The sequence below is a fragment of the Dendrobates tinctorius genome, unplaced genomic scaffold (genome assembly GCF_039654945.1).
Source record: "Dendrobates tinctorius isolate UK_male_01 unplaced genomic scaffold, ASM3965494v1 ptg000022l, whole genome shotgun sequence".
NCBI classification, from domain to species: domain Eukaryota; kingdom Metazoa; phylum Chordata; class Amphibia; order Anura; family Dendrobatidae; genus Dendrobates; species Dendrobates tinctorius.
This window is the reverse complement of record NW_027361690.1, coordinates 28,170,301-28,197,356: the sequence shown is the minus strand read 5'-3', so window position 1 is coordinate 28,197,356 and position 27,056 is coordinate 28,170,301. Positions and strand designations below refer to the sequence as shown.

Sequence of the window (27,056 nt, the reverse complement as noted above, 5' to 3'; positions counted from 1 at the left end):
GGAGAATTAAATAGGCCTAAAGATAGAAAGGGGAAATCTAAACTGCCCCAGAGCAGACCCCAAAGCAATAGGCAGCCCCCAACATATAATGACGGTGAAGCAAGATGAAAATACTAACACAGACAGAAAGATAGACTGATCAAAGAGGGGCCCAAGCTAACTTGATAGAAAAGGACAGGAAGGCTGCTGTCTGCCATCCGTGAAAAACCCTATGAAAATAAGAGCCAACAAACTGACAGTGAAAAAGGCCCTGAAGACGCTAGGCTTCAAAAAGCTATGTCAGCACTCAGGAATATACTGAAGACAGAGCTACAGGCAAAAGGAGATTCAGCTCACCCCAGCAGGGGATGGCAGAATACTGAAAAGCAAGGAAAACAAAAAACAAAACAAAAAGGCTAACAGCCAAAACAGAAAACTTAGCTTTAGGGAGCAGGAATCAGACTGGTGTCCTAGAAGTCCACAGAGAAATCACCCGCAGGGCAGAAGGGCGTCGGCAGCCTTATATCCAGTCCGTGACTCCACACAGCCAGTCATCCTCATTAGACTCAGGTGCCTGATAATCAGGCTTACTACCTTCCTTCACCAGAATAGGGAGTTCACCAGACCCCAGTGACGAAGGGGAAAATGAACTCACAACAGTACCTCCCCCTTGAGGAGGGGTCACCGAACTCTCAACCACGCCACCAGGGCGATCAGGGTGAGCCCGATGAAATGCACGCACCAATCTTTTGGTATGAATATCAGAGGCAGAGACCCAGGAATTATCCTCCTGACCATAACCCTTCCACTTAACCAAATACTGGAGTCTCCGTCTAGCCAGACGGGAATCCAGTATTTTCTCTACCTCATATTCCATGTTACCTTCAACCAATACAGGGTCTGGAGGTGCCACCCCAGGAACAACTGGTTCAACAAACCTCTTCAACAAGGACTTATGGAACACATTATGGATTTTAAATGTGACAGGAAGAGCCAAACGAAAAGAGACCGGATTAATAATCTCCAAAATCTTGTAAGGTCCAATAAATCTAGGCTTAAACTTAGGAGAAGCCACCTTCATAGCAATATTTTTTGATGATAACCACACCATATCACCAATCTTAAACTGGGGACCAATGGTCCTATGTCGATTGGAAAACCGCTGGGCCTTTTCCTGGGAGAGAGATAACTTATCCACCACTTGGTCCCAGATCTGGTGCATTCTCTCCACCACAGTGTCAACACCTGGGCAGGCAGAAGGCTCCACCTGCCCTGAAGAAAATCGAGGATGAAACCCAAAGTTACAAAAAAAAGGTGACATCAAAGTGGCAGAACTAGCTCTATTAGTTAAAGCAAATTCGTCCAAGGGCAAAAATGAAACCCAATCATCCTGATCAGCGGAAATAAAACATCTCAAATACGACTCCAAGGTCTGGTTTGTTCTCTCTGTCTGCCCATTGGTCTGAGGGTGAAAAGCAGAGGAGAAGGACAACTGAATTCCCAGCTTGGAACAGAAAGTCCTCCAAAATCTAGACACAAACTGAACTCCTCTGTCAGATACAATGTTCTCAGGAATCCCGTGTAAGCGAACCACCTGTTGCAAAAACAGGGGCACCAACTCAGAGGAACATGGCAACTTAGGGAGTGGTACAAGATGAACCATCTTAGAGAACCTATCACAAATCACCCAAATAACAGTCATTCTTTGAGAGACCGGCATATCAGAGATGATATCCATTGAAATATGGGTCCATGGCCTCCTGGGGACCGGCAAAGGCATCAACAACCCACTAGAGCGAGAACAAGATTTAGACCGGGAGCAAGTCCCACAGGACTGCACAAAATTCCTGACATTATGAGACAAGGTGGGCCACCAAAAAGAGCGACTCACCAGATCTCTAGTACCAAAAATACCTGGATGACCAGCCAATGCAGAGCAATGAACTTCAGACATCACTCTCTTCTTCCACTGGTCAGGAACATACAACTTTCCACTGGGACAACGCTCAGGTTTGTCCTCCTGGAACTCTTGCAGAGCAAGTCTCAAATCAGGCGAGATGGCAGAAAGAACTACCCCTTCACCTAAGATGGTAGCAGGCTTGGTCACCACAGGAGAATCAGCAAAGAAACTCCTAGAGAGGGCGTCTGCCTTGACATTCTTTGTTCCAGGAAGAAAAGAGACCACAAAATCAAAACGTGTAAAAAACAAGGCCCACCTAGCCTGTCTAGGGTTCAAGCGTTTAGCCGACTCTAGGTAAATCAAATTCTTGTGGTCAGTGAGGACCACAACTTGATGTTTAGCTCCCTCCAACCATTGTCTCCACTCCTCAAATGCCCATTTCATGGCCAACAGTTCCCGATTCCCCACATCATAGTTACGTTCAGATGGAGAGAACTTTCGGGAAAAGAAAGCACAGGGATTCATTTTAGATGTTACAGGATCCTTTTGGGACAAAACAGCTCCTGCACCAATCTCAGAAGCATCCACCTCTACCTGGAACGGGAGTGAGACATCAGGTTGCCGCAAAACCGGGGCGGAGGTAAATCTTCGCTTCAGCTCCTGAAAGGAAGCAACAGCCTCAGGAGACCAATTCAACACATCAGCACCCTTCTTAGTCAGATCAGTCAATGGCTTGGCAATACTAGAAAATTTTGCTATAAATTTCCGATAAAAATTAGCAAAACCCAAAAACTTCTGGAGGGCCTTCAAAGAAGTGGGCTGAACCCAATCATAAATGGCCTGTACCTTGGCCGGGTCCATTTCAATAGTTGACGGAGACAAAATAAATCCCAAAAATGAAATCCTCTGTACTCCAAAAAGGCATTTCGATCCTTTGACATACAGGGAATTCTCCCTCAAGATCCGGAACACAGTCCGTATATGTTCCACATGAGAATCCCAATCCTTGGAGAAGATCAAAATATCATCCAGGTAAATAATCAAAAATTTATCAACAAAGTCTCGGAAAATATCGTTCATGAAGCACCGGAAGACAGAAGGGGCATTAGTGAGCCCAAAAGGCATCACCAGGTACTCAAAATGTCCCTCCGGAGTATTAAACGCCGTCTTCCATTCATCCCCCTGCTTAATGCGGATAAGATTATACACCCCCCTGAGGTCAAGCTTGGTAAACCAGCAAGCAACTCTAACTCTAGAGAATAGATCCGAAATCAGGGGTAACGGATACTGATATTTAATAGTAATTTTATTGAGGGCACGATAATCAATACAAGGCCTTAAAGAACCATCCTTTTTGGCCACAAAAAAAAATCCGGCACCTAAGGGTGAAGAGGATGGTCTAATATGACCCTTCTCCAACGCCTCCTTAATATAGGACCGCATAGCCTCGTGCTCGGGTACAGATAAATTGAAGAGCCGACCCTTGGGAAATTTACACCCCGGGCTTAGTTCAATTGCACAGTCATAACTCCTATGAGGAGGCAAGGACGCAGACTCATTCTCACTAAATACATCATAAAAGTCCGCCAAATAGTCCGGAACATCATGCGACTGAGGAGAGGTGGAAAAAACCGGAGCCTCACTAAAGGCACACCGACAACCCCAACTCACCACAGACACAGATTTCCAATCCAAAACTGGATTATGAATTTGCAACCAGGGAAATCCCAGAACAACGGCATCATGCAGACCATGCAATACCAAAAATCTGCAATTTTCTTGATGGTCTGGGGCGACCCGCATGACCACCTGGGTCCAAAACTGAGGTTTATTTTTAGCCAAAGGAATAGCATCAATCCCCCTCAAAGGGATAGGCGTCTGCAGAGGTGTCATCGGAAATCCACAACATTTAGCAAAATCCAAATCCATTAGGTTTAGCGCTGCTCCCGAATCCACAAAAGCCTTGGCGGAAAATGTGGACAGGGAGAAGATCAGAGTAATTGCCAGAAGAAACTTAGGTTGAACACCACCAACAGAAAACGTGTGTGCAAAGCGTTTCTCTCGTTTAGGACAAACAGAAATAATATGCGAGGCATCTCCACAGAAAAAACACAGCTTATTACGCCTTCTGAACTGACGTTGCGCCTTAGACAAAACTCTATCACATTGCATAGGTTCAGACGTCTGTTCAACCGGTGGCAACACCTCTCGTGCAATCCTGCGTTCACGTAAACGCCGATCAACCTGAATGGCTAATGACATAGAATCGTCCAGACCAGAGCGAACAGGAAATCCCACCATAGTATCTTTTACGGCTTCTGACAAACCCTTCCGAAAGAGAGCAGCCAAGGCATTATCATTCCAGGTAGTAAGGACCACCCACTTTCGGAACTTTTGACAGTACAACTCTGCAGAATCTCGACCCTGGTTCAATGCCAACAGGGTCTTTTCAGCCTGATCAATAGCATTAGGTTCGTCATACAACAACCCCAAAGCTTGAAAGAATGCGTTCACATTAGTCAGAATAGGATCATCTGGTTTCAAAGAAAACGTCCAATCCTGGGGATCGCCACGCAGCAAAGAGATGACAATTTTAACCTGCGGCACGGAGCTCCCTGATGAGTTAGGCTTCAAGGCAAAAAATAATTTACAATTATTTTTGAAACTCAAAAATTTAGATCGATCCCCAAAAAATACATCAGGTGTAGGGATCTTTGGTTCAACAGCATGCGAACGAGCAAGGTAGGCGGAAATTCCCCGCACTTCCGCAGCGAGCTGCTCCACATGATCAGACAATTGCTTTATCTCCATTGAGAGAAAAAAAAAAATTCCCCCTACGGCCTCAGAGATATAGAGGAAAGAATATACACACACCTTTTTTTTTTTTAACACAATTCTTTCCTGCTATTGAGTACCCTAGGATCTGCGGTATGGCGGGTGATTCTGTTATGATTGAGTCACCGTAGGAGGCAAAAACAGAAATGCTAGCTAAGTCCAGAAAACCAGAGAAGTTGGCAGCTATCGGATTGCAGACCCCTGAACCTATCAACACAACTAGCAGTAGCCGTGGGGGGTTCCTACGATGCCCTAGACCCCTCGATCACAGCCGGAGAATTAAATAGGCCTAAAGAAAGAAAGGTGAAATCTAAACTGCCCCAGAGCAGACCCCAAAGCAATAGGCAGCCCCCAACATATAATGACGGTGAAGCAAGATGAAAATACTAACACAGACAGAAAGATAGACTGAGCAAAGAGGGGCCCAAGCTAACTTGATAGAAAAGGACAGGAAGGCTGCTGTCTGCAATCCGTGAAAAACCCTATGAAAATAAGAGCCAACAAACTGACAGTGAAAAAGGCCCTGAAGACGCTAGGCTTCAAAAAGCTATGTCAGCACTCAGGAATATACTGAAGACAGAGCTACAGGCAAAAGGAGATTTAGCTCACCCCAGCAGGGGATGGCAGAATACTGAAAAGCAAGGAAAACAAAAAACAAAAAGGCTAACAGCCAAAACAGAAAACTTAGCTTTAGGGAGCAGGAATCAGACTGGTGTCCTAGAAGTCCACAGAGAAATCACCCGCAGGGCAGAAGGGCGTCGGCAGCCTTATATCCAGTCCGTGACTCCACACAGCCAGTCATCCTCATTAGACTCAGGTGCCTGATAATCAGGCTTACTACCTTCCTTCACCAGAATAGGGAGTTCACCAGACCCCAGTGACGAAGGGGAAAATGAACTCACAACAGGGCCGCTGCCGAGAGAACCGATTCTGGGTGCAAGAGACGCACGCCTGAATATAGTCCCTGACGTCACGAGCCATATGCGGCCACCAGTACGTCCTCGCCAGGAGATCAGAGGTTTGTTTGGTCCCAAAATGTCCCCCCACCCTGGACGAATGAGCCCAAGAGAGGACCACCGGTCGCAGATGGGCAGGGACAAAAGTCTTGCCCGGAGGTACTCACTCGAGAGCAACCGGAACCACGGTCCTCAGACTCTCCGATGGAACTATCAGCTGAGGCTCCTCCTCCGATGACACCACGGAGCATGAAAGAGAGTCGGCCCGGACGTTCTTCTCCCCGGAGAGAAAATGCAGGGTGAAATGGAATCGGGAGAAGAACAAGGACCATCTGGCCTGGTGAGAATTCAGCCGCTGGGCAGTCTGTAGATAGACCAAATTTTTGTGGTCGGTGAACACCTGGAAAGGATTGCGAGCCCCCTCCAGGAGGTATCTCCACTCTGAGAAGGCCAGCTTCATTGCTAGCAACTCCCTGTCCCCGATAGAATAATTCCTCTCCGCCGGTGTGAAGGTCTTAGAGAAGAAGCATGGGTGCTTCCGACCTTGCAAGTCCTTCTGGAACAGGACCGCTCTAGCACCGACGGACGAGGCATCCACCTCCAGAATGAAGGGTTTATCTACATCGGAGCGATGTAGAATGGGAGCGCTAGCGAAGTGGGATTTAATAGCGGCGAAGACCTTGGAGACAGTTTCCGACCACAGTTTGGGGTTTGCACCCTTCTTGGTGAGGGCTACCAAGGGAGCTACCAAAGTTGAGAAATGTGGGATGAATTGGCGATAGTAATTTATGAACCCCATAAAGCGCTGCACCGCTTTGAGAGAATGGGGCTCCTGCCAATCCATCACCGCCTGTAGTTTGGCAGGATCCATGGCTAACCCCTGGGCTGAGATAATATAGCCCAGGAAAGGCAAAGACTCCAGCTCAAACACACATTTCTACAACTTAGCGTAAAGGGAGTTTGCTCGCAGGAGATCAAAAACTTTGTGAACATCTCTCCGGTGGGAGTCAATATCTAGAGAGTAAATGAGAATATCGTCCAGATAGTCTACTACCGAGGTGGTAAGCATATCCCGGAAGATATCATTCACAAAGTCTTGGAAGTCGGCTGGCGCATTACATAGCCCGAAGGGCATCACCAGGTATTCATAGTGCCCATCTCTGCTGTTAAATGCCATCTTCCATTCGTCCCCCTCACGGATGCGAATCATGTTATAGGCTCCTCGCAGATCAAGCTTAGTAAACACTCTCGCTCCCCATAGCCTATCGAACAGTTCCGATATCAGGGGTAGAGGATACTTGTTCTTAACGGTTATGGCGTTAAGACCCCTGTAATCGATGCACGGGCGTAATTCTCCATTCTTCTTTTGGACAAAGAAGAATCACGCTCCCGCCGGAGACACCGACTTCCTAATGAATCCTCTTGCCAGATTCTCCCTGATATACTGAGACATGGCTTCTGTCTCTGGGAGAGATAGGGGGTAGACTCGACCCTGGGGAGGCTCAGCACCAGGCAAGAGGTCAATAGGACAGTCGTAAGGGCGGTGCGGCGGAAGGGTCTCCGCCGCCTTCTGGGAGAAAACGTCTGCATACTGCTGGTACGGCTTGGGAAGTGATGAGAGATCTGCGGGAACCTCAGAGGTAGTGACCTGTACGCAGTCCCTCAGACACCTACCCTCGCTGGACTTGCTCCAACCGAGGATTTTTCCCGAGGACCACTCTATGTGAGGAGAGTGAGATCGCAACCAGGGAACTCCTTGGAGGACCTGGTCGATACCTTCGGGCATGACAAGAAGAGACAGCATCTCCTGATGGGAAGGAGACAGTGAGAGTCTCAGTGGAGCCGTCTGGTGGGTGATTTGGGACGGGAGTGTCGCACCATTCACCACTCTGATAGTGACTGGCTGAGGTAGCAGGACCAGGGGGATTGCATGTTCTAGGGCGAAGGCAGACGACATGAAATTGCCCTCCGCTCCAGAGTCCACACAAACCTCCACTACCAGAGTGGAAGAATTAAATTCTAACGCCCCTTTAAACAGGAGCTTGGAGGAGAAAGTCGCTGTGTCTAGTAGGCCCCCTCCGATAACCACTAGACGGGAGCGTTTCCCGGGCACTGTGGGCACTGATTAGCTAGGTGCCCAGTCTTCCGACAACGGAGGCAGACTGAAGGTACCCGCGCGGACCGGACCCTAGACCCCGTGAGAGACACCTCCATGGCCTCTGGAGGCTCAGGCGGCTGACCGAGAGGTTCCAGCGGTCTAGCAAAGTTTGGAGCCAATCTATATTGTTGGCGGGACTTGGAGCACTCCAGCCCTCGCTCAGTGAAGCGAATGTTAATTCGGGTGGAGACCATAATGAGCTCCTCCAAAGTGGTAGGCACCTCCCTGGTGGCCAGGGCGTCTTTGACATGATCAGCCAGGCCTCTCCAGAATATAGGTATGAGAACCTTATCTGGCCACTCAAGCTCTGAGGCCAGAGTTCTGAAGAGGATGGCATACTGACTGACCAGAAACGAACCCTGGGTTAGGGCCAGCAACTGCAGTGCGGTGTCGTGTGTGACCCGAGGCCCCAGGGACACCTGCTTCAAAGTGATCAGAAAATGGGTGGCATTCTGTACCAGGGGATCCCCACGCTCCCACAGCGGGGTGGCCCACGCCAAGGCCCTGCCCGACAGAAGGGAGATGATAAATCCCACCTTGGCCCGCTCAGAGGGAAATCGTGTGGCCAGCAACTCCAGGTGAATGGAACACTGACTCACGAAACCCCTGCATGAAGCACTATCACCCGAGAACTTTTCGGGCAGCGGGAGGCGAGACAAGGTCGGGGCAAGGCTGGCCGTGGAGACACGGGCGACAGCCTCTGTAGCTGCTTGAACAGCGACCGAAGGAACATCCGCAGCTGAGGTGGAATGCTCTAGCGCTGCCATCCTACCCTCCAGCTGCTGGATGTATCTATGCAGTCGTTGTTCGTCCGCCATTATTAGCCAGACCCAGCGCTAGGCTAATGTTAGGGCTGGCGGAACGCACCAAATTATAAAATAGTAGTAGGTGCGTTCGCAGCCCGAGGTCCTCCGTACAGAGGTGGTACACTGCTGCTAGATAATGACGGAAGAATTAAGCGGTGAGAAAACAGTCACACGTGGGTTACGTCACCTAATGTGAACAGGAGCGAACTCTGTTAATGCACAGAGCCGCACAACCACTGAACGTAGATGCCGGAGCCTGTTTAGCTCACAGAGCCTGGCCAAAAGAGCGCACAGTGTACGGCCACAGAACTCTACCCCAAGGACACGGGGCTGGAGTCCCTCTAGGCCCACTGAGCGTGCGGCGTTGCTGCCGCTAGCGCTGCTATAGACGCTGGCTATGAAGTGTGGAGCACGTGCACAGAGGCGTGCCGAGTCCCTGGTGAGGACTGATGCCTGACTCAACCTCTGACCTACCTATGCCTAAGCGCTAGGCTGCACAAACATGCGTACCAAGGGTTGGGGTTTCTTAATGAGTCATTCACCAGAGACATTCATACGTGCATACATCACTCACTCCACATAGTCTGTAAATACAGTCTATCCTAGCGCATGGCTGAGCGGCCATGCGAACCTTTTATAGCCGCGAGCGTCCGGGACCTTCCTGACTTCTCGGATGGGCCAATCCGAACAGGAGCAGGACCTGAGCACGTGACCTTTGATCTACAATGGGAGATCACTCCATGGGCATGCTCAGTGGCCCGACATGAGGACTTAGTCCCTGGAGAATCTCGCTGCTGAGCAGCCTGCATTGCCAAAGCTGTGCTAGAGGTGGCAGCAGCAAGCAAACCCACGGAGCTGGTCTGGGCAGAGCGCCGGGACCGACGAGTTTGCTGAGCAACCTCCTCTGCGGCTGGAGAGGAATGGGAGATCGCTGGAAGCAAGACTTGGGATTCCCGCTGTGCAGCGACAGAAACCCGACGCCTAATAGGAATAGGGCTAAGCAACAGCTCATGTGAAAAAGACTTGGGTATATTAATAGTTCACAGACTATATATGAGTCAACAGTGTGATGTAGCAGCAAAAAAGGCAAATGCAATTCTAGGATGTATTAACAGAAGCATACAGTCTAGATCATGTGAAGTCCTTATTGCCTTCTACTCCTCTTTGGTCAGACCTCATCTGGAACACTGTGTCCAGTTTTGGGCGCCACATTTTAAAAAAGACATCAACAAACTGGAGCAAGTTTATAAAAGAGCGACCAGAATGGTGACCGGTCTGCAAACCCTGTCTTATGAGGAAAGGTTGCAGGATTTGGGAATGTTTAGCTTGCAAAAGACTGAGAGGAGACTTGATAGCTGTCTACAAATATCTCAAGGGCTGTCACATTGTAGAAGGATCATCTTTATTCTCATTTGCACAAGGAAAGACTAGAAGCAATGGGATGAAACTGAATGGGAGGAGACACAGATTAGATATTAGAAAAAACTTTTTGATAGTTAAGGGCCTGTCACATTTAGCGATATCGCTAGCAATATCGCTATAACGTCACTGGTTTTTGTGACGCTATAGCGATATTGCTAGCGATATCGCTATGTCTGATACTTACCTCCGACCGCTCCCCCGCTGGTTATCGCTGATCGCGCGAGAACGTCCAGGACTGTTTCTCGTTGTCAGCTTCCTGCTGGGGCTTCCTGCTGTGATGACGAGCGATGCGTGGACGCGGGCGGGAGGAGGTTAGGATCGCCTCGTCTGACAGGTAAGTAGCGACCCCCGACCCCTGCGATGTCACTGGTGAGATCTGCCTGTGTGGCAGCTCACTAGCGACCACTTAGCGATGTACCAGCGATCCTGACCGCGTCATATCGCTGGTCGGGATCGCTGGTACATCGCTAAGTGTGGCAGTACCTATAGAGTGATCAATGAGTGGAACAGGCTGCCACGAGAAGTGGTGAGTTCTTCAACAGAAGTCTTCAAACAGAGGCTGGACAGACATCTTTCTGGGATGATTTAGCGAATCCTGCTTTGAGCAGGGGGTTGGACCAGATGGCCCAGGAGGTCCCTTCCAACTCTACGATTCTATGATTCTATGCAGGAGAAATGAAAATTCTCTGTGACATCCATGAAAATGCCATTGTCTGAAAATTGTAAGCCCACTGTAAGAACTCGTTCACACCACTGCAGTCTCGGCCTGAGTGCCGTCCAGTCTTGGACTGGCCCACAGGGGAACAGGGGAATCCTCCGGTGGGCCCCTGTGCAGATTTGGGCCCCCAACACCACTATATGGGCAGTACATGGCATAATTCACTTGATTCACTCTGTACAGAAAAAAGCAGCATTCCATCATTCATTAACCAAACTACGCAGTTTATTATTATATAGAGATATTGGTAAATTTGTGAATGAGGGTCATGTAATATTTCTGTGGAGACAAAAGGTGGGCCCATCAAGGTCAATGTTACTGGTGGGCCCTTGGCACCCCAGTCCGATTTATAACTACCGCTTTAAAACCGGATGGTACACGGAGGACGAGTGAGAAAAAAAATCATCCGAGGTTTCTGGATGAAACGCTGAACGATTTTTCGACGCTCGTGGACACATACATTTACTTCAGTTTGCTGCCTGTAAATATGGCGACACATCCTTGTGACAGAAAGAAGCCGACATAGATGTTAAAGAGTCGGGGTCGTCTTAGCTTAACCTGAACCCCCAGGACTAATGGTGTCACTCCTGGACAGTCTGTTCTGTATACCAAGGGTTAATCTCCGCACACAGTGGCTGCTGTGTCCCCCTGCCTGAGTGTCTGCATCTGAAACCACTTCACAGGGAATTCCTCTCAGGAACATTTGGGGAATTTCAGAGGGACTTGTCACTCTGGACATTATTTCATTTGGGGGGAGTGAAGAGACAGTGAGTAAGGAAGGGGGGCTGCACAGGAGTGTGTTTGTAGTCTGCACCTGGGCCTTGCTCATCTGGGGGGCTGCAGTGAGCTCTGCTGATGCACAGAACTGGGCGCTAAGAAATCGTCCCCAGGTGCTGTCCATCCGAGGGAGGGGCAGAGCAGCAGATTACTGAGGGGTTAATGAGCTGAGCAGTCAGGGACATGATGAGGTGACACCACACAGGAGAAGCCAATCTCACCTGATAAGAGCATGTGACGTGCTCCGCTGCGCCCCCTCATGGTGGGAGCACGCATCTGTGTGCACAGTGACAGAAGTGACCCGCGCCTGCTGCCAGTCAGTAAGTACCGTCCTCCATGGTGGCTGCAGTACAATGCTCAGCCTGTGACCTGGGGTACATGGAGGACTCTGTTTCCACAGAATGGTGGCAATGTGCAGGAGCAATCCCCTTATTAGCCCACTGGCTGTGACACCACGCATGATGTTTTGCCCTAGTTGGGTACATACATGGCAGCACAGACAAGTGACTGGGTGGAAATCTGTGGGACCTGCTCCAATATGCTAAGCACAGGTGTGAAAGCAGTGATGTCAGGAAATGCTTGGGAATGTCCTGGGAAAAGCGTATTCCCTGTGGTCTTCTGCCCTGCAGTCTTATTCCCGCGCCATTGGTCACCCCTGAGCTCCTAGAAATGTGGCGTAAGGGTCCGCTTACATTACACGATGTACGGCACTAAACGGCCCCGATTTGCAGCTCTACGTCACAATGCCGGCCCATAGGAAACCCTTAGATGTGCTGTCACACTGAAACACCGCAATCGCAATGTGTCTCGAGGGATTTGTTGACACTTTTTGCACAAAATAATTCAAACTAGCAAACGATGAATTTTGTGCAAAATTTAAAATACTGGTTTTTTTTTGTCATTAACCTGTGATGTGACTTTTTAGCACAAAAAGTTGCACATTCTGCTAAAATGTCATGAAAATGTGTCCAAAAATTAGACTTGTGTAAAATCACTTACATTTGCACAAAAATGTTGCAACATTTTAACTATTTACAATCTCCGCACACAGTGGTGAACCTAAAAAAATAAACCCGAGATTACATGTAAGGCCTTGTTCACACATCCATGTTGCATTTACACATTGCCTCTGCTTTTTGATGGGTACAGCACATACCCATTATAATCTCTGGTGCTATGCACATGTCTGCGTTTGTCTCGGACCAAGTATGCATGCGCAACACATGGCAACATCTCCCTTTTTTTTTCCGGCAGCGCGGATGACGAGGGACAATAGAAGTCTATGGGTCCATGAAAAAACATGTGCAGCACACGGTTAGCATCCATGTTCTATCCATGTGCTGTCCATGTTTAACATTGCAAAGTAGAGAAGCTTTGAAATGTATTTCTTTATCCATCCATGAAAAACACAATGACACACTGATGGGGGAAAAACAGACACACGGGCCAAATACTGATGGCGAAGTCAGACACATGGGTGATGCTGTGATAGTAAACATGGACACACTGATGACACCAGTACCGTTTTCAAATACATGTTTAACATAGATGTGTGATTGAGGCCTAAAATAAACTTTAAAAAATTACAAAAATAATAAACACGGAAACACAAACAACTAGATACCCCCCCCCCCAAAAGGCCGAGGTCACACTTGCAACTGCAATGCGACATACCCGGCGCTGCCACCGGCACGCCGCGGGACTGGAGGTTATCAATGTACTGTAAATCTCTTGTGAATCCACAACGTGTGCACATAACCTAAAAGTAATGCTTGCCTTAGCAATCCCACTCCAGTCCCATTCTGACGCATAACAAGTTCTCTACAGATGTCTACCTCTTGCTCTGACAATATGGACATGTAACCAATAAAGTGGTCAACAGCATTAGTACCTTTACCAAACTGTTTTCACATAGTATGTTATTCCCATAGAAGTGAATGGATACTGTACATCTGGAAACTTCTTCGTTTGAGTCTAGTCCAGATGCATTCTGCCAACCAGGGCTGTGGAGTCGGTAAGCCACCAAAATGGGCTCTGACTCCGACTCCATGATTCCGACTCCACAGCCCTGCCAGAGCTGTGGAGTCGGTAAGCCAAACCTCCAACTCCTTAATTTCCATGACATGGACTCCGACTCCACAGCCCTGCTGCCAATTATATGTAAAGCCATGGTATGAGCTGAGCCTAAGGGCTACCAGCAAATCTAATGTTCATATGACTGTATTTTTGGTTAGAGTGTTGTCAGTGAAAGAAACGGAGATCACGCAGTGTTATTCAATTGAGCTGTTTAGTTGGTCATTATTTTTACATAAAGTGGTGTCTTCGTGAAAAAAAAAAATCACAGCATGCACTAGTCTGTTCTGTATCTTGGATGAGATTCGTATATGTTCAAGTCTATGGGTGCGCAAAAAAAAAAAAATCCAATCCCAGGCAGATCAACCGTATATCATCTGATTGATACATTGCAATACTTGTCTATTTTTTTTCTTTTATATGCTCATGAGAACTTAACCTTATAGAAAACCAAACCATCCCTACTAGGGCATTGAGGAATTGAAGGTGGGTCTTGTTCAGGCATTGTTTACCATGCCCAATGTTGTTCTACTAAAAAATACCTTGTGAGTGATAAAATGCAGCTCTGTTAATAACACTTCAATAATCTGAAGTTAATAAAAGTGCATGATGATCTATAATCTTTATATGATGTGAAATCAATGATTCGGTCATAGAATATTCGTTTCCACAAATGCTGGTATTATGTAATTGGCAAGTAGGTTTACACACACTTTTATATATGGGAGCAGCAGCAATTTGTGGATAACTACTATCCTGAGGAACTGAGCATTCTGCGTGCAGTGATCCCTGACTGTGGCCTGATGGATAGTAATAACCACATTGTGATTATAGCCACCTGTGTCATGTCAAAAGCGGTTTAATTGCTGTGCCTATCCATATAGCATTAACTCTATCATGGACGGAGAGCCTTCTGGCAATATGGATTATGTATGCTTCAGCATGCCATTAGCCTAGATCTGCATCACAGAACATACCAATGTAGATTTTTAGTTGTGTAAAATACAGGAATTGCTAAAATCCAAATATTTTGATCTAAAATAAAAAAGCGACCCCTGTAAAATGTCCTTTGCTATAAATTTAATCAGTAGCAATTTCTGGGAGAGCTGAACAACAATTAATGGCGGCCATCACAGATCTCCCTGGAGTAGTTACCTGGCGTTTGTATTGTAACGTAAACTTGCCTATATATGAGTGATACATACCATAATCCTCACTGCTTTGTAAGCAGGCTCGGACTGGCCCACGGGGACCAGGGGAATCTTCCGATAGGCCCCTGTGAAGTAGTGCTATTACACTTGATTCGCTGTTTGCAGAAAAGGGATCATCTAATCATTCAGTAAACGAGCAAGCCAACGTATTATTTCATAGAAGAAAAAGTAAATTTGCGCACACGGGTCAGGTCTGTTTTTGCATGCAGCTGAACAGTAGGCCACAAGATTCAATATTATAGGAGGGTTTTTCCAACCCAGTCCCACACTGTAAGCGTTTGTCCCCATGGCTGTATTACAGAGCTGTGCTGTATGGATCTTTTCATATGGCAGACACTCATAGAAATCTGTAGACCTATATGGTGCGGCTGTATGAAGAGAAATTAATATGGAATCTGTGTGAAATAAAACTCTTGTCATCTTGCTTTGCACTTAATATTACAAAGGCATTTTAGGTTGCACTGCACCATACATTGGCACACAGAGCACCTGCACCTCCATAATAAACTAACTGAGTGGGCCTAAATGTGCACTATGGTTTGTTAAAAACATTCATTATGCAAATTTGTTGGCTAAAAACATAATGAATTGATTGATATGACCATCAAATGAGCATTCTTATCTTTAAAGTGTTGCCATATCGCATGGACATACTATCTTATTATGGTTGGTAGGGGTCCAACCTTTAGGACGCCAACTATTTTTGGCAAGGAAAAGGCAGCAGCACTGGTTTTTCAAGTGAATGGAGCTGGTTACAGTTCTCTATACTGCTGAGGGCGCTGCTACACAGGGAGAACTTACAAGGGGACACAATGGTGCGGTCCTAAGGCTACTTTCACACTAGCGTCGTGTGACATACGTCGCAATGCGCCGTTTTGGAGAAAAAACGCATCCTGCAAAGTTGCCCGCAGGATGCGTTTTTTCTCCATAGACTTGCATTAGCGACGCATTGTGACGTATGGCCACACGTCGCATCCATCGTGCGACGGATGCGTCGTGTTTTGGCGGCCGCGACGCACAAAAAACGTTACATGTAACGTTTTTTTGAGCGTCGTGTCCACTATTTTCGACCGCGCATGCGCGGCCAAAACTCCGCCCCCTCCTCCCTGGACATTACAATGGGGCAGCGGATGCGTTGAAAAACTGCATCTGCTGCCCCCGTTGTGCAAATCTTTCACAACGTACGTCGGCCCGACGCATTGCGACGGGCCGACGTACCGACGCTAGTGTGAAAGTAGCCTAAGGGTCGGTGTCGGACCTAGACTGGTCCCACTGATCGTAAAGTGATGGAGAATTTTCCCTGAAGATGAGAAAGTGACAGAATATGCACAATGTGTGATCCCTCCTCAAGATAAGAATAACCCTCTAGAGAAGATTAGAAATTGATTTAATTAATAAAGTTATTCTAAAATCGGCAAAATGCATTTGAGCCGTGTTTAGCACCAAGAAGAAGCCTGCTTTTGGAAAATACCCTATCCTCGGGGCACACTTGCAGGTATTGAAGCATAGCCGTATAAATCATAGAGTATCTTAGGTCAGATCTGTGTCATCTGTGAATTAAATGACACACCGCTCGCACAGGTCTGCTGAACAGTTTGTGCCACTAAGCAAGCCATAGCAAGTTTAGACGCTTACAAGGAAGTCTCGCAAGTGATGTGTAACTCTGCCCATGTCTGTGGTTAGGAAGAGGTTAATATGGGTGACCTTAGTAGGAATACTACAGCATGTCCCAGCTGGTGCCTGATTGGAACATCCTGCCGCCTGTGGCAGAGGAATTCCAATGCACAATGGTCACATTCACAACCCAACCCTGACAAAGAGCAGGATTGGGAAACTTTCATAAATAATGCCTCAAAACATAAGGATCCAAGATTCCTTACCAATGTTTTCAAGGTGTAGTCCCGCATCCCACTGAGGGCACAAGGCTGCGAATAGTCAACCATCTAATAGGTTGCATATTGAAGACTATACAGTTATATTTTTTTTTCCTTTCCAGACTGAATGTTTTCAAATCTTGTTTTACTTTACTCAGGTTTTACCTTACCTCGACAACTCTAGCCGGTGTTACATGAGAAGGCTGTCGCAGAAGAATTTGTAGGTTTTCATCTATAATAATTCCAATTAATAACCAAATAGACTTTGTCACAGTTTAGGACTGTATAAATAACCCAGGAACGTGCTGCACTAAAGTCATGTTCACAGGTTGTGGGGTTTTTCATGTGGAAAAAGTTAAGGAGCCAGTTGTTGTCTTGTTGGCAAATTAGAAATAAAATTTAGGCTGTTTTCTCACACAGGTAATATTGGTGCATTCTAGCATCTATATTATGACTGCGTCACCGTGACCTCATTTGATGGATTAACAGAATTTTGATATTTTGGTGTGTACAACAGATGAAGGCCTATGCTGGTGGTAATGGTGGGGGTGGGGGCTGTGTTTATTTGTAATATTTGTTGAAGGGACATTTTCATATTATTAAATCTCTTTAGTTAGACAGCCTGAAAATAAGCAAGTTTTCAATTTCCTTTCCTATCTGTTGTCATTCTCCTGCAATGAGAGCTTTTATTGTTCATGGTGTACAGCTGGTTTCCATGGTGCATTCCCACTGGTTCCTGCTCAGATCCTGGCCTAATATGCCTAAGGGTCCCGCACAAAGATCAGAATGCAGTGCACAGACCTTACCTGAGCAGGAGAACTGCATAGAAATTCATGAACCAGGCACTCTTGGATAGGGAGAGACACTGGCCAGTCCTGCACTTCATTCTTACCTGTCTCATTTATAAGGCCTTCTGACTGTGCCCTAATAGATACAATCTGGGAGAGGGGTTAACTCCTAACATACTAGTCAGTTTTCTCTAGGTCATTGATTTCTACAGAGTAGTTAGCTGCTCACGTCCCCTTTTCTCCCTGTCAGTTACTAACAAACTGCTGTTATAAATATTGCAAAATCTCCAGCCCCCACCATCTTATGCTTTCAGAGCTAGTCTCTTAATCGCCGCTCTCAACTGTCCAGCGCTCTGCTTGTTCAAATGTCCTTGTTGCCTTTTATGTGTAAATATTGTGATGTCTGTGTAGACTTCAGAACAAACCACTGATGGCTGAATGTGTTACAGCTGAACTTGTGCTGAGCTTTATAGTTCTAATAATGTCTGTAAAGCTCTGTGGAATTAATGGTGCTATATAAGAGTAAAATAAATTAAATAAAAATACTAATACTACAGTTCTGATAATCATCAGAGCTGTCACTCAAGGAGGAAAGCCCGCCTTGACAGAAACCAGAAATTGAAAGATACTGAATAGCTGCTCAAGAGATAATTTGAGTATATATCTGTGACGAGGTCAGCTTACACTGAGTCGACTTTTCTTTAGAGTGGACCCTCTGGGTCGTGGCACCCACCCACCTAGGGCGAGCTGACCTTGTGAGGAACCACCCCCTATACAGGGAGTGTCAGGGGCAAGACCAAGGGGGTGAGCCACCACGACTGCTGGCACCAGATAACCGGCTCAAGTAGACACTAGGTACGAGTGTCTGACGACAAGGACGAGCATGAAGCAAGACAAGACTATACGTAAGTTCAAGGTATCTTCATTAAGACAGCTTCAGGATAACATTGAGTGCAAAAACGTGAGAACAAGAAAACACGGCAAGGTGCGTGGGCACGCCAAGGTTCATAGCATGGTACGTGCCAGGTGGCATGCCTGGGTAGAGGCAAAGGCACAATGGCATCGGACTCCGGACAGCTGGCAACGATCGACGTGATCAGGGCATCAGAATGCGGACATCAGCTCCGGACATCAGGCCGCAGTCATCAGGCTTACGATCTCTGGCAGCGATCGGCAGGTTCCGGGCATCCGGCAGGCAAATCAGGGTTCAGGGAAGGAGTCACGACAGATCTCTAGGCATGGTGCATGTTAGGGAACATGCTGAGGTCCAAGGCAGGATTCCAGGCAGGGTGTGTGCTATGGGCACACCAGGGTCCAAGGCAAGGTGCAGGGCAGGGTGCGTGTGTAGGGGACACGCCAGGGATCAAAGCAAGGTGCAAGGCAAAGTCCTGCGTGTGCAGAGAGACACGTCAGGGTTCAAGGCAGAGTCCTGCGCGTGCAGAGAGACACGCCAGGGTCAGGGTTAAAAGCAGAGTCCTGCGCGTGGTGAGGGCACGCCAGGGACAGAGTACAGGCTCGGACCTGTGCGTGCGAGAGGGCACGACAGGATACATGGCAAGACCTGCGCGTACTTTTGCAGAAGCACGGGGAGGAGCATGGGGCAGGCGAGGACCTGCGCGTGCTAAGAGAAGCACTGAGAGCACAGTGTAGAGACAGCGTGAGTGCAAGGAAGCACAGAGAGCACGGCTGGGGCACTGGCTAGCTGGACGGGCTGCAGCGCAAACAGGCGGGTTAGACTCTAGCGAACCCCACTGGGGCATAGCAGGCGACATAGCTGTCACTGACCAACGAGTACGGCTGAAGCACAAGCAGGTGGCTAGGAAGGCCAGGCGCATGCAAAGGGCACACGAAGAAACAAGGCAAGGCAAGAAACAGGGCAAGGCTAGGCGAGAAACAAGGCAAGGCTAAGTACAGCGGAAGTACTACAAGGCAAAGCAAGGCAAAGACAGACATGGCACGAGAGACAACACAAGGCATGGCACAAGACAGGAGGCAGAGTACAAGCACAGAGCATGTGCAGAGACGCGCGACAGGGCAGAGTGCAGGGGCACAGAATACAGAGAGCGACCAAGCAGACCAAGCAGCTATGCAGGGAAGCAAGACGATACTCTGGCCCCGACCATAGGGAGGGGCGGTTTGATATAGCACCTGCACTTCCAGGTGAGGATCAGGGAAGGAATTCCAGTTCAGATCCTCCAGGATCATAGAGAGCATTGCTAGATCAGACTGGGCTGAACCATAGAGAAGGTCACATGATCAGGGGTTCCAGGAATACCTAGAGGATTGCAGAATCAGACAGTGCTAGAACATAGGAAAGGTCACATGATCAGGGGTTCCAGGAATACATAGAGGATGGCAGAATCAGAGCAGAGACGGATGGTTACCAATCAATGGCGTGCAGCCATGAGGTAAGGCGTGCACACCGCTCCAGGCATCTTGCAGCATGAGACATAACGGGCATGAGAATTCAGTACACGTGCACACCACTCCAGGAGTCATGCGGCATACCAGACATAGCGGGCATGATAGTTCAGTGCACGTGCACACTGCTCCAGGGGTCATGCGGCATAACAGACATGGCGGGCATAACAATATCTTTAACCCCTTGCAGCAATAGGGCGTACAGTTGTGGCTCCCTAATTTTGATGCAAGCTGAGCCCACATCTTTCCCGGCAGATAATGGCTGTAATATTTAGTCAACATCTGCCATTTATTAACTGCGCATGGAACGAAGCGCCAGCCATGGCTGTTAACCTGTTAAATGTTGATGTCTGAGATTGACAGCAGCATTTACCAGGTTAACCGATGTGGGAGGTGCTCCAGTCAACCCATGGCTGTTAAAGGCACATGAATGCTGATTAACCCCTTAACGACTGCCAATATGCCTTTTAACGGCGGCATTAAGGGTACTTAAACCACAGCACCGCTTTTTAACGGCGCTGAGGAATAAGGGTATAGTGCCCCCCAGAGTGAATTTCTCCAGGTTGTTGGTATAACGGCGACCGTAAAAAAAAAAAAAAGTCAGATTTTCCATTTAAGGCTGGTTTTACACTTGCGTTTTTTGCGCTGCATTTTTAAGCATACTGTACATGCGCATGCGTTTTTTCCCCTATATTTAACATGGGTGCGCATTGCCATGCCTTTGTACACGTTTGTATGCGCATGTGTTTTTTTGGAGTGTGCGCCCAGGCGCACAAAATGCAACCTGTTGCATTTTTGGTGCGTCCGACCTGTCTAAAAAAAAAAAACGCATGCGCATGCAATGCACACGGAATTCACCCAAAAACACATTAAAGTCTATGGGAGCGCTGACGTGCGCATAGTCATGCGCACGTCAGCGTTTAAAAACGCATGTTTTTTTTAAAAAAACATGCGCAAAAAACAAGAAAACGCATGATGCGTTTTTATGTGCGTTTGCACTGCGCACGCAGCGCAAAAAAACGCAAGTGTGAAAGTAGCCTTATTTCTCCTCTGATGTGATTGCACATTAGAGGAGAGAGAAATAGGGTTCCCCGATTTCCCCCCCCCCTCCCAGGACCTCCGCTGTCCCTGCAACCCAACCCCCCCCGTGAAGTCCCCTGGGCCGCTGGCATCTTCTTCGGGGAGAAAATGGCGGGTGCATGCGCAGTGCGCCCGCCGAGATCTGCCAGCTAGCACCTGGCAACAATGGGAAATTTTTCATATTTTTTCATTTTGATCACTGTGATAGAGTCTATCACAGTGATCAAAATAAAAAAAATAGTAAATCAAGCCCCCCTGTATCATACCCTTAGTTGGCTAAAAATAATAAAATAAAAATATTTATTTCCATTTTTCCATTAGGGGTAGAGATTGGCTAAAGTGTGGGTTGGGATTAGGGTTGGCGTTAGAATTGGGGGGTTTCCACTGTTTAGGTAAATCAGGGGGTCTCCAAATGCGACATGGCGCCACCATTGATTCCAGCCAATTTTGAGTTCAAAAAGTCAAACGGTGCTCCCTCCCTTCTGGGCCCTGCCATGCTATGCACCCAAACAGTGGTTTTTCCCCACATATGGGGTATCAGCGTTGTGATGGATATCACAGGGGAAGGAGGTGTCGACTTCGCTCACCTTGGGGGAGGGGAGAGAAGGACCCAGCGAGGATTGGCTCAGTGGCACCACCACTTGCATCTGGTCAGTAAGGGAACTGCAGTGAGGGCAAATGGTCGCAAGAAAGGCTTCCCTTATTGAGGCACTCCCAGTGAGGGAGGATATAAATCACCAGTCCAGGCTGTGTATATGTGTGTGTGTGTGTGTGTGTGTGTGTGTGTGTATAATATATATGTATGTATGTGAACAACGACAAAGCAAAGTCCAGCAATAACGTGAGCAATCCAGGATGCTGTTAAAAAATGTTTTCTTTTTATTCATAAATCCATTAAAATGCAATGGTCCAAGCAGTTCAAAACAGCAATAACGCAGGAAAGTCGTGCAGATAGGACTACATGTTTCAGCGGTAGAACCCGCCTTCTTCACGGTCCAGAATCTGGACTTTGCTTTGTCGTTGTTCACATTTGTATGGATGGACTCCTACATCCAGATCCGGGCACAACGGAGTTAACCAGGTCAGCTGAGGTTCCAGGTGGTTCACAGGAGTGAGCTGGTCTACATTGTTGGATATATATATATATATATATATCTATAGCTCCCGGCCGTCACTGTCAGAGTTCTTCATTAAAACAGTATGGTATACTGCCACCAGTTCCTCATTCGAAATAAGCCCTGTCTGACAGCAGGCTTATATCAGGTCAGAAATCAACCCAGGTAGCGTATAATATAACCAACGGAGCATGCGGACATGGGGATTCGTGAATATAGATAAAAGAGCAGCCCAAGATTAATTTTATATTTAATCGCCGAAAAGGCGCACTAGAAATATACAGGTGTATACCGTATATACAAGAGCAAATAAACAAGTTTACAGTCAGAAGTGCAGTACAAGGGTAGGGTATACAGTAGATAGGTTGCAATTACCGTGTCATGTAGCATGTGACCACAGGGAGGCGCTGATGGATCACAGGTCCAAATCTTAGTTGCAGGCTTTCCTTGGCCATGTCAGTTTTCTACTGGCAGGAGGATCCGTAACCTATGTCCAAAATGAGGGGCTGCCTTATATATCCTAGGCTGCTCCCTCCCACACTCTGCTGCCACCCCTGGGCTGCGCTGCCTCCCTCCTCCCATGTCTGAGAATATGATTTTCTGTCCAGAATCATGGATGGCCCATAACTTACAGCCCAAAGCTCTGGGTTGACTGTGCTGCCTCTGGGTTCCACTGGATTTTATCTGTGAATAGAGACTAAATATGCCTTCCTGTTAGCTATGTTTATAACTCAATAACGCAGAGTGCTACAGGTGGCTGCCGGGCACGAGCATATGGAGAAGGAACGCCTATTCGGATTATGTGCTCGGCTAGTCTGAGATATTGTATTCTGTTATTATAGGTCATTTTCCGGATTCAATACCTCAGAGCCTGGCTGTGCCTTGTTGTACCACGATATCTCCATGTGCCTCAGTCAGACAAAAGGAGCCAGCTAGCTGTAGAAGATTTCACACCCTTGTGTTAAGAGCTTCAAAGAGCTTCTTCTTGGATTTTTAATTAAAGAAAAACATTGCATTGCTTTTTACGGCCTGGGGGAATGCCAAGGTGGGGGCACATTCCAGAAGGGACATCTCCGTCATCCTTCACAGGCGTACTCAGGAGAAATTGCACAACAAATTTTGTGGTCCATTTTCTCCTGACACCCTTGTGAAAATAAAAAAAATTGGTTCCAAAGTAAATTTTTTGTGAAAAAGTAAAATGTTCATTTTTTTACTTCCACATTGCATTAGTTTATTTTTATTTTACTCATTTATGTAGCACCATTAATTCCACAGCGCTTTACAGACATTATTGGCACTCTCCCTGATGGGGCTCACAATCTAAGTTCTAAGTATGTCTTTGGAATGTGGGAGGAAACCGGAGACCCCAGAGGAAACCCATGCAAACATGGGGAGAACATGCAAGCTCCTTGCAGATGTTGTCCTCGGTGGAATTTGAACCCAGGACCACAGCGCTGCAAGGCTGCAGTGCTAACCATTGAGCCACTGTACCACCCGTGCCGTTAGTTCTCACGAGGCACCTGAAGGGTAAAAAGACTTCTTGAATATGATTTTGTGGACCTTGAGGGGTGCAGTTTTTAGAATGGTGCCACTTTTTGATATTTTCTGTTATATTGACACCCCCCAAACTCACTTCAAATGTGAGATGGTCCCTAAAAAAATGGTTTTGTAAATATTGTTGGAAAAATAAGAAATCGCTGGTCAAATTTTAACCCTTATAATGTCCTAACAAAAAAAAATTTGTTTCTAAAATTGTGCTGTTGTAAAGTAGACATGTTGGAAATTTTATTTCAGTATTTTGTGTGACACCACTCTCTGATTTAAGTGTACAAAAATTAAGTTTGAAAATTGCAAAATTTTCTAAATTTTGCCAAATTTCCATTTTTCTTCAATAAATGCAAGTTATATCGAAGAAATTTTACCATACAATGTCACGAAAAAAGATTCTCAGAATCAGTGGGATCCGTTGAAGCGTTACAGGGTTATAGCCTCATAAAGTGACAGTGGTCAGAATTGTAAAAATTGGCTTGGTTATTAAGTACCATATTGGCTCTGTCACTAAGGGGTTAAATCAGCCATCAGCTGGGAAAGATGCGTGTGAGCCCGCATCAAAGTCAGGGACACGACAAACAGGACGACTGGTTGCAATTGAAGGAAACATGAATGTGGCCTTGTACAGAGATATCCTGGATGAAAACCTCTTCCAGAGTGCTCTGGACTTCAGATTTGGCCGAAGATTCATCTTCCAACAAGACAATGACCCTAAGCACACAGCGAAAATAACAAAGGAGTGACTTCAGAACAACTCTGTGACCATTCTTGACTGGCCCAGCCAGAGCCCTGACCTAAACCCAATTGGGCATCTCTGGAGAGACCTGAAAATGGCTGTCCACCAATGCTCACCATCCAACCTGACGGAACTGGAGAAGATCTGCAAGGAAGAATGGCATAGGATCCCCAAATAAAGGTGTGAAAAACTTGTTGCATAATTTCCAAGAAGACTCATGGCTGTACTAGCTCGAAAGGGTGCTTCTACGCAATACTGAGCAAAGGGTCTGAATACTTATGACCATGTGATATTTCAGGCTTTATTTTTTTTTTAATATTTACAAAGATTTCTACATTTGTTTTTTTTTTTTTTTTTTTAAATCAAGATGGGGTGCAGAGTCTACAATAATGAAAAAAAAAAAACTTTTTTTGAATTTACCAAATGGCTGCAATGAAAAATTTAAAGGGGTCTGAATGTTTTCCATACTCACTGTATGACATAAATGTACATCATATGCCGTGAATGGGTTAAAAGTATAACTGTTCCCACAAAGAAAAAAAAAAACAATCCCTCGTGTCAACAAAAAAATTAAAAAAAAAAAAAAAAAAAAAAAAGTTATGGCTTTTGGAAGAAAAAACGAAAACGCAAAAATAGATAATGGCCATGAAGGTAAGGGGTTAATGCTCTACTTTTTTACTGTGTAACTTCTTTGGTTTGCTTGTGTCAGGTATTGTTTGCTGTAAATCCCAAGTAAAGCAATCTAGCCTGTATTAACCCCTTAACGTCCAATGGCGGACATATCTTGTCATGGCCAGGTGTCAGTTCCCGCACCAGGATGGGATATGTCTGTCGTGTATTTAAACTGTCACTGTGTGTAAACACACAGTGGCAAAACAGACAGCTAAGAGGCATGGGAAGAGGTGAGAGGACCCATGCTGCCGGTCCCCACACCCAGATCACTGTGATCGGTCAGTCAATCTGACTGACTGATCACAGCATGATCGTGCAGGAGATGCTGAAATATCAGCACCTCCTGCCCAATTAGTGAAGCAGCTCACCTCTGCCAGTGGCTGAGCTTCTACACTAATGGCTCATATATATACTGTATATGAGGGCAACAACCCAGCAGCAGGACCGTTACCTCCGCCTTTGTGCAAGGAGGAACCGGAGGAGCACAGCCAGAACCCTGCAAAATGACCTCCAGCAGGCCACAAATGTGCATGTGTCTGCACAAACAGTTAGAAACCGACTCCATGAGGATGGTTGGTGGGCCCAACATCCACAGATGGGGGTTGTGCTCACAGCCCAACATTGTGCAGGACGCTTGGCATTTGCCACAGAACACCAGGATTGGCAAATTTGTCACTGGTGCCCTGTGCTCTTCACAGATGAAAGCAGGTTCACACTGAGCACATGTGACAGACATGACAGTCTGGAGATGCCGTGGAGAGCGACCTGCTGCCTGCAACATCCTTCAGCATGACCAATTTGGTAGTGGGTCAGTAATGGTGTGGGGTGGCATTTCTTTGGAGGGCCGCACTGTGTTGGACTTTGAGCACGACCCCCATCTGTGGACGTCGGGCACTCAGACTATCCTCATGGAGTCAGTTTCTAATCATTTGTGCAGACACATGCCCATTTGTGGCCTGCTGGAGGTCATTTTGCAGGGCTCTGGCAGTGCTATTCCTGTTCCTTCTTGCACAAAGGCGGAGGTAATGGTCCTGCTGCTGGGTTGTTGCCCTCCTACAGCCCCCTCCACATCTTCTGGTGTACTGGCCTGTCTCCTGATAGCGCCTCCAGCCTCTGGACACTACGCTGACACACAGCAAACCTTCTTGCCACAGCTCGCATTGATGTGCCATCCTGGATGAGCTGCACTACCTGAGCCACTTGTGTGGGTTGTAGAGTTCGTCTCATGCTACCACGAGTGTCAAAGCACAACCAACATTCAAACGTGACCAAAACATCAGCCAGAAAGCATTGGTACTGAGATGTGGTCTGTGGTCCCCACCTGCAGAACCCCTCCTTTATTGAGTGTGTCTTGATAATTGGCACAGGAAAGATGTATATCTTTGTACCATGTTAGCCAGTACATAGAAAAATATTCAGAATTGAGAGTTCTCAGTGGTTGATACCTTTTTAGTGGCTAACTGAAAAGATGGTAACACATTGCAAGCTTTCGAGACTACTCAGGTCTCTTCATCAGGCACTGACTAATACAAAATCTGAAGAGTCACATATTTATGCACAATACAGCACAGAAAAAATGCAATAGATAAGACAAGGGACGTGAAGCAGAATTATGATTATGGGAGAGGGAGAAACATAAATATTGGACCAGTACATAGATAAGGAGTCTGGATGTTTTATAGTCCTCTGATTGGGGTCTCCTAATGTGTTGTAATGCCTCCACAAGGTCTTAGGAGCAAATTCCTTAATTGATGTAAAAATACATAAATCCATGCGACACATTCATTCCAGCACTGAGAGTGTCAAAGGTCGTCATAAATTTATACTCCCAAACTCTTCTCTCTCTCTGAGACTTGAAGTTACATTTCAATACCAGTAATTTCATATCCATGTTGCTGTGATCAGGGATACAAAAATGTTTTGCCACAGGTAGATCCATTCTTTTTTCTCTTATTGTGTGACGATGAGCATTCATCCTTGTTCT

At 46.7% G+C, this 27,056-nt stretch overlaps 1 protein-coding gene across 8 annotated transcripts in view; it reads left to right on the top strand.

Annotated features, from left to right (window-relative positions):
- The first annotated feature begins 11,719 nt into the window (after nt 1–11,719).
- Nucleotides 11,720–27,056, top strand: part of BNC1 (basonuclin zinc finger protein 1) — a 329,666-nt gene continuing 314,329 nt past the window's right edge. For 4 of the 8 annotated variants that reach the window (XM_073568533.1, XM_073568532.1, XM_073568530.1 and 1 more), the window contains exon 1: nt 11,796–11,871. In XM_073568533.1, coding sequence (XP_073424634.1) covers nt 11,811–11,871 — 61 coding nt within the window. In that variant the 5' untranslated portion in view covers nt 11,796–11,810. Of the gene's footprint in view, nt 11,872–27,056 lie in introns of all 8 variants that reach the window. The other 4 variants (XM_073568538.1, XM_073568541.1, XM_073568550.1 and 1 more) reach the window with 3 other exon arrangements.